This window comes from Papio anubis, chromosome 6, assembly GCF_008728515.1.
Source record: "Papio anubis isolate 15944 chromosome 6, Panubis1.0, whole genome shotgun sequence".
Taxonomy (NCBI): Eukaryota; Metazoa; Chordata; class Mammalia; order Primates; family Cercopithecidae; genus Papio; species Papio anubis.
This window is the reverse complement of record NC_044981.1, coordinates 149,289,484-149,296,952: the sequence shown is the minus strand read 5'-3', so window position 1 is coordinate 149,296,952 and position 7,469 is coordinate 149,289,484. Positions and strand designations below refer to the sequence as shown.

Sequence of the window (7,469 nt, the reverse complement as noted above, 5' to 3'; positions counted from 1 at the left end):
ATTCGTCTACTCGAGGCTGTGTCTCATTTCACCACAGAGGAAAATTATGTCATTTCAAACAGTGATAAAACGCGAAGAGTTTCGATCTTCTGTAAATGGCTCTCACTTTGAATTGTGGAAAAAAACTATTACTAATTGGGAATAGCCAGAGAAGGGGGAATTTGTTGAGCGCCCAAGGCCAATCTCAAAATATTTTATTGCATGCCAACGTGGGAGAGGGAAGGGAGTGTGGCTTCGCTGTCTGCCGCTTTTGCATTTTCCACATCTGGCCTACAGACCTAATTCTAACTTGCGATCTCGCTTGATGAAATTCGATCTTCGTGGTTTAAATACCTTTCAATTTGGGACGATTTAACCATTGCAGCAGTTGAAGAAACAAACCCTGCGCATTATCTGTAAAGCCAATATGGAAAAAGAAAGAAGGAAAGAAAGCATGCTGCAAACACACAAATCACGACCATTGTCTTTAACACTCGCATAAACACACATACACATAAACACACGGAAAGATGGGGGAGGGGAGCGAGTGGCGAGAGACACACGGATATAGACCGACGAGAGTCAATGCGAGTCAAGTTAACGCTTTCTCCGCCCCGATGCACAACTACCCCCCTCCCGCGTTAATTAATTCCAAACAAAGCAAGCCAATCAAGAAATGCATTATTATTTTCAAGCAGAGAGAGGCGAGTGCCATGTATTTTTTAATTGATTTATTTATTTGGAGGACATTAATTCTCGGTCTGAGGCTGATTTTCAAACCGTTTGCAAAGCGCGGCTCCATTGTTCACCAGGCGCGCAGACCCCGCCCCCTGCTTTGTGTGCGGCGCGCGGATTGGCCGACGCGCGCGGGGGCCGCGTCAGCGCCCGCGAGCCCATTCATCTGTGCACTTGGGCGTTGGACCCCGCATCTTATTAGCAACCAGGGAGATTTCTCCATTTTCCTCTTGTCTACAGTGCGGCTACAAATCTGGGATTTTTTTATTACTTCTTTTTTTTTCGAACTACACTTGGGCTCCTTTTTTTGTGCTCGACTTTTCCACCCTTTTTCCCTCCCTCCTGTGCTGCTGCTTTTTGATCTCTTCGACTAAAATTTTTTTATCCGGAGTGTGTTTAATCGGTTCTGTTCTGTCTTCTCCACCACCCCCACCCCCCTCCCACCGGTGTGTGTGCCGCTGCCGCTGTTGCCGCCGCCGCTGCTGCTGCTGCTCGCCCCGTCGTTACACCAACCCGAGGCTCTTTGTTTCCCCTCTTGGATCTGTTGAGTTTCTTTGTTGAAGAAGCCAGCATGGGTGCCCAGTTCTCCAAGACCGCAGCGAAGGGAGAAGCCGCCGCGGAGAGGCCCGGGGAGGCGGCTGTGGCCTCGTCGCCTTCCAAAGCGAACGGGCAGGTAAATTCTACCTGTGGTTGTGGTCATTTACTTGGTGTCTCTCTCTCCTTCCCTCCTGGTGGCTCCCAAGGCTCATTCGTGGAGAGGAGTGTGGCTGGATTCTAGTCTGAAAGTTGAATGGAATGGGTAGCCCAAATTGTGTATTTTTTTATAGCAGGGGTCTTCCCCCACCCCCAAAGGAGTGGTTCCTTAGAATCCTGTAGAATTCTTGAGTAGACGGGAGGAAAGGAGTGATAAATCGTCTAAAATGGCGTGGTTTGGAGATTGGCAGAACGTGACTAGCTAGGTGCCCTCCTCCCCCGCCCCCAGCCAGGTTGCATTTGTGTTTGGGGGCACAATGGTGTTTGGGTGGCTCTCGGGTTTGTTGTCGAAGCTAGATTGTCTTTGAGATTTCTGAACTGGTGGTGTGATTGTGTGTATGGGGTGGGGGAGTCGGGAAAGGGGGGCGCAGTGGGGATGGTGGTGGAGAAAGGCGAGGAGGGAAGGGCTGTCTTATTGTATGCCGCGGCGGCGTTCCCTGGGTTCTTGGAAAGGTGGTTGGCTGGGGTTGGAGAGAGGGCTTCGGTACCTTTTGATGGGGCTTTCCCACTGTCCTAAATCTTTATTCGTGACTGTCTGTGGAATTACACACCCATTTATTTTTAAATGGTATCTGTGGGGTGGGAACACTCGGAGGTCCTTTAAGAACCTTTCCAGATGGTCAAAAAGAGGCGGTTCGTGCGTTTGGGTCGAGATTGTTCTTGTGCGTGGCGCCTCGACCACCCGCGGGGGGCCGCCCGGCGCTGCCCGGACCCAGGCAGATAGCCACGGTTGGGTGGACCCGAGAGGGCGGCCATGGGTGGCTGCTTCGCAAACACTGGGCACCCACCACGCCTCTTTTCCTAGAGAAAAGATCGTGTCGCTTCGCCTGCTCTAACCTACCGGGGAAAGCGAAGTCTGCCAAGAGGCTTTAAACCCGTTAAAAATGCAAAATGAACCGCCGAGGAGCGCCCAGGCTTCGCAGAATCACAGGGGAAGGTGGGCGTGGAAGCAGAGGCGAGACCTCAGAAATAATGGGTTTCCCCCCTGCCTTGTTGGTTTCAGACCGACCAAGAGGCCAGGAAACCACCTGAGCTTTGTTTGCGGACTGCTGAGCTGCGCGATCCAGGCTCGGGGGCGCCTCGGCCTGCGGGCAGGGCCCGGCTGGGCAGGGCGGGGTGGCCCCGCGACTCCGCCCCTCCTCGCCTGCCTGCCCTCAGCGCGGCGCAGTGGAGGCACAGCGCCCCCTGCCGGTCCCAAGGCCCTGAGCGGGCGCAGGACCTCGAAGAGCCCCGTGCGGGGAGGGGCTCCTGGCTCGAGTGCTGTGGTCCCCCTGGGAATTCCTGGTATTTTTGAAGAGGCCTTTATGTATTTAGGGCGAAAGAGGGATGTGAAACGTAGGCGCGGACCACCAGCTCTGGCTCTGTGCCTTCTTCCAAAGGACGTTTGCTGTGTCAACTATTCCTTGGCACCTTTTTTCCCCTAAGCCCCCCATAAGGCGAGGGCTGGCATGGTTAGCCTTTGCTTGCTACGTTTTGGACTTCATCTTTAGGGCACTTGCTGAATGGCGGGCTGGTCACTGTTCTACTTGGGGGCTACAGTTGTGTTTTGGGGGGGGTCTCCAGGCAGCGGTGCCCATTTCCTCGTTCGTGGGGCTCTCGTCTGGGCATCCACCCGCGCCTCCCCGTAACGGCGGGGGTGGGGTCTCGATGGCCACAGGGGCCTTAGCGGGAAGCGGGTCCCTCCCGGTCCAGGGCTGGGGGCGGGAATGGCGGCGCCCCGGCCGCTTCAGTGACGCTCCCGCTTTCTCTGCCTCTTAGGAGAATGGCCACGTGAAGGTAAACGGCGACGCTTCGCCCGCGGCCGCCGAGTCGGGCGCCAAGGAGGAGCTGCAAGCCAACGGCAGCGCCCCGGCCGCCGACAAGGAGGAGCCCGCGGCAGCCGGGAGTGGGGCGGCGTCGCCCTCCGCAGCCGAGAAAGATGAGCCGGCCGCCGCCGCCCCCGAGGCCGGGGCCAGCCCGGTAGAGAAGGAGGCCCCCGCGGAGGGCGAGGCTGCCGAGCCCGGCTCGCCCACGGCCGCGGAGGGAGAGGCCGCGTCGGCCGCCTCCTCGACGTCTTCGCCCAAGGCCGAGGATGGGGCCACGCCCTCGCCCAGCAACGAGACCCCGAAAAAAAAAAAGAAGCGCTTTTCCTTCAAGAAGTCTTTCAAGCTGAGCGGCTTCTCCTTCAAGAAGAACAAGAAGGAGGCTGGAGAAGGCGGTGAGGCTGAGGCGCCCGCTGCCGAAGGCGGCAAGGACGAGGCCGCCGGGGGCGCCGCTGCGGCCGCCGCCGCCGAGGCGGGCGCGGCCTCCGGGGAGCAGGCAGCGGCGCCGGGCGAGGAGGCGGCAGCTGGCGAGGAGGGGGCGGCGGGTGGCGACCCGCAGGAGGCCAAGCCCGAGGAGGCTGCTGTCGCGCCAGAGAAGCCACCCGCCAGCGACGAGACCAAGGCCGCCGAGGAGCCCAGCAAGGTAGAGGAGAAGAAGGCCGAGGAGGCCGGGGCCAGCGCCGCCGCCTGCGAGGCCCCCTCGGCCGCCGGGCCCGGCGCGCCCCCGGAGCAGGAGGCCGCCCCCGCAGAGGAGCCCGCGGTCGCCGCCGCCTCGTCAGCCTGCGCAGCCCCCTCACAGGAGGCCCAGCCCGAGTGCAGTCCAGAAGCCCCCCCAGCGGAGGCGGCAGAGTAAAAGAGCAAGCTTTTGTGAGATAATCGAAGAACTTTTCTCCCCTGTTTGTTTGTTGGAGTGGTGCCAGGTACTGGTTTTGGAGAACTTGTCTACAACCAGGGATTGATTTTAAAGATGTCTTTTTTTATTTTACTTTTTTTAAGCACCAAATTTTTTTTTCTCCCCCCCCCCCCCACAGATCCCATCTCAAATCATTCTGTTAACCACCATTCCAACAGGTCGAGGAGAGCTTAAAACACCTTCTTCCTCTGCCTTGTTTCTCTTTTGTTTTTTATTTTTTCGCATCAGTATTAATGTTTTTGCATACTTTGCATCTTTATTCAAAAATGTAAACTTTCTTTGTCAATCTATGGACATGCCCATATATGAAGGAGATGGGTGGGTCAAAAAGGGATATCAAATGAAGTGATAGGGGTCACAATGGGGAAATTGAAGTGGTGCATAACATTGCCAAAATAATGTGCCACTAGAAATGGTGTAAAGGCTGTCTTTTTTTTTTTTTTTTTTTAAAGAAAAGTTATTACCATGTATTTTGTGAGGCAGGTTTACAACACTACAAGTCTTGACTAAGAAGGAAAGAGGAAAAAAGAAAAAACACCAATACCCAGATTAAAAAAAAAAAAAACGATCATAGTCTTAGGAGTTCATTTAAACCATAGGAACTTTTCACTTATCTCATGTTAGCTGTACCAGTCAGTGATTAAGTAGAACTACAAGTTGTATAGGCTTTATTGTTTATTGCTGGTTTATGACCTTAATAAAGTGTAATTATGTATTACCAGCAGGGTGTTTTTAACTGTGACTATTGTATAAAAACAAATCTTGATATCCAGAAGCACATGAAGTTTGCAACTTTCCACCCTGCCCATTTTTGTAAAACTGCAGTCATCTTGGACCTTTTAAAACACAAATTTTAAACTCAACCAAGCTGTGATAAGTGGAATGGTTACTGTTTATACTGTGGTATGTTTTTGATTACAGCAGATAATGCTTTCTTTTCCAGTCGTCTTTGAGAATAAAGGAAAAAAAATCTTCAGATGCAATGGTTTTGTGTAGCATCTTGTCTATCATGTTTTGTAAATACTGGAGAAGCTTTGACCAATTTGACTTAGAGATGGAATGTAACTTTGCTTACAAAAATTGCTATTAAACTCCTGCTTAAGGTGTTCTAATTTTCTGTGAGCACACTAAAAGCGAAAAATAAATGTGAATAAAATGTACAAATTTGTTGTGTTTTTTTATGTTCTAGTAATACTGAGACTTCTAGGTCTTAGGTTAATTTTTTGGAAGATCTTGCATGCCATCAAGAGTAAATTTTCTTGTGGTTCTTAATCTGAAGTTTTCAAGCTCTGAAATTCATAATCCGCAGTGTCAGATTACGTAGAGGAAGATCTTACAACATTCCATGTCAAATCTGTTACCATTTATTGGCATTTAGTTTTCATTTAAGAATTGAACATAATTATTTTTATTGTAGTTATATCGCATGTCAGATTAAATCATTTAGAACAAAAGGGGTGTGAACCTAAGACTATTTAAATGTCTTATGAGAAAATTTCATAAAGCCATTTTCTTGTAATTCAGGTCCAGAAACAAATTTTACACTGAGTGAGAGTCTATAGAATCCATAGTGCAGATGGGTCATGAAATGTGGCCAAATGTGTTTCAAAAATTGATGGTGTATTACCTGCTATTGTAATTGCTTAGTGCTTGGCTAATTTCCAAATTATTGCTTAATATGTTATACCTTAAGAAAACAGGTTTATGTAAAAAAGTAATGGTGTTGAATGGATGATGTCAGTTCATGGGCCTTTAGCGTAGTTTTAAGCCTTTTTTTTTTTTTTTTTTTTTTTTTTGCAAGTGTGTTAGCATCTTGTTACTCAAAGGATAAGATAGACAATAATACTTCACTGAATATTAATAATCTTTACTAGTTTACCTCCTCTGCCCTTTACCACCCGGTAACTGGTTATCTTTTTCTTCACTGGACCCTAAACTGACTGAATTTTAAGATATGTATTAAAAACCATTATTTCATTTAATGCGCATCTGTTTTGCTGTTTTTGAGCAGTGTGCAGTTTAGGGTTCATGATAAATCATTGAACCACATGTGTAACAACTGAATGCCAAATCTTAAACTCATTAGAAAAATAACAAATTAGCTTTTGACATGCACTCTTAATTGGAATAATGGATCAAAAATAGTGGTTCATGACCTTACCAAACACCCTTGCTACTAATAAAATCAAATAATACTTAGAAGGGTATGTATTTTTAGTTAGGTTTTCTTGATCTTGGAGGATGTTTGAAAGTTAAAAATTGAATTTGGTAACCAAAGGACTGATTTATGAGCCTTCTGTATCTTAACCAACTTTTTCTTAGTTACCTAGATGGCCAAGTACAGTGCCTGGTGTGTAGTAGGACTCAGTAAAAAAGTGGATTTTTAAAAATAACTCCCAAAGTGAATAGTCAAAAATCCTGTGTAGCAAACTGTTATATATTGCTAAGTTTGTTCTTTTAACAGCTGGAATTTATTAAGATGCATTATTTTGATTTTATTCACTGCCTAAAACACTTTGGGTGGTATTGATGGAGTTGGTGGATTTTCCTCCAAGCGATTAAATGAAATTTGACGTATCTTTTCATCCAAAGTTTTGTACATCATGTTTTCTAACGGAAAAAAAATGTTAATATGGCTTTTTTGTATTACTAAAAATAGCTTTGAGATTAAGGAAAAATAAATAACTCTTGTACAGTTCAGTATTGTCTATTAAATCTGTATTGGCAGTATGTATAACGGCATTTGCTGTGGTTACAAAATACTTCCCCTGGGTTATAATAATCATTTGATCCAATTCCTATTGCTTGTAAAATAAAGTTTTACCAGTTGATATAATCAAGCCTGCTAAAATAGGATTTTTTTTTACAAATTTTATTTTTAAATGCAAATATTTCTAGAGAAAATTTTAAAATCTTAGGTGTTAAAGGTAAGCATTCAGTTTAAGAGATTTAAATGATATGCTTGGCATTATACTTAACATATAAAATTATATCCACTGAAGGTGAGTTGTATGCCCCCAAGCCAATTAAAAATTTTAATGCTAGAACTTGATAATACATTTGAGAAACAATGCAAGTTTTTTTATATAAATATAAACAATGTAACCTTGCAACTAAAGTTAAGGATTTGGGGTAAGGTACTTTTCACAGCCATATATATATATAAAAGTTTATTTATTTATAGGCAGGTGCCTTACTATGTTGCCCAGGCTGGTCTTGAACTCTGGCCTCAAACGATCCTCCTGCCTCAGCCTCCCAAAGTTGTAGGATTATAGGTGTGAGCCACC

General features: G+C 47.1%; 1 protein-coding gene across 2 annotated transcripts; it reads left to right on the top strand.

Moving 5' to 3' along the window:
• Positions 1 to 884: 884 nt before the first annotated feature.
• Positions 885 to 7,018, top strand: MARCKS (myristoylated alanine rich protein kinase C substrate). 2 transcript variants are annotated; one of them, XM_003898290.4, is made up of 2 exons: positions 885 to 1,387; positions 3,226 to 7,018. In XM_003898290.4, exons 1-2 carry the CDS (start codon positions 1,286 to 1,288, stop codon positions 4,120 to 4,122), a joined length of 999 nt encoding a protein of 332 aa, XP_003898339.1. In that variant the 5' UTR covers positions 885 to 1,285; the 3' UTR covers positions 4,123 to 7,018. The 2 variants fall into 2 exon arrangements, with proteins under 2 accessions (XP_003898339.1, XP_009204511.1); XM_009206247.4 differs by lacking the exon at positions 885 to 1,387 and adding an exon at positions 2,761 to 2,918.
• The last annotated feature ends 451 nt before the right edge of the window (positions 7,019 to 7,469 follow it).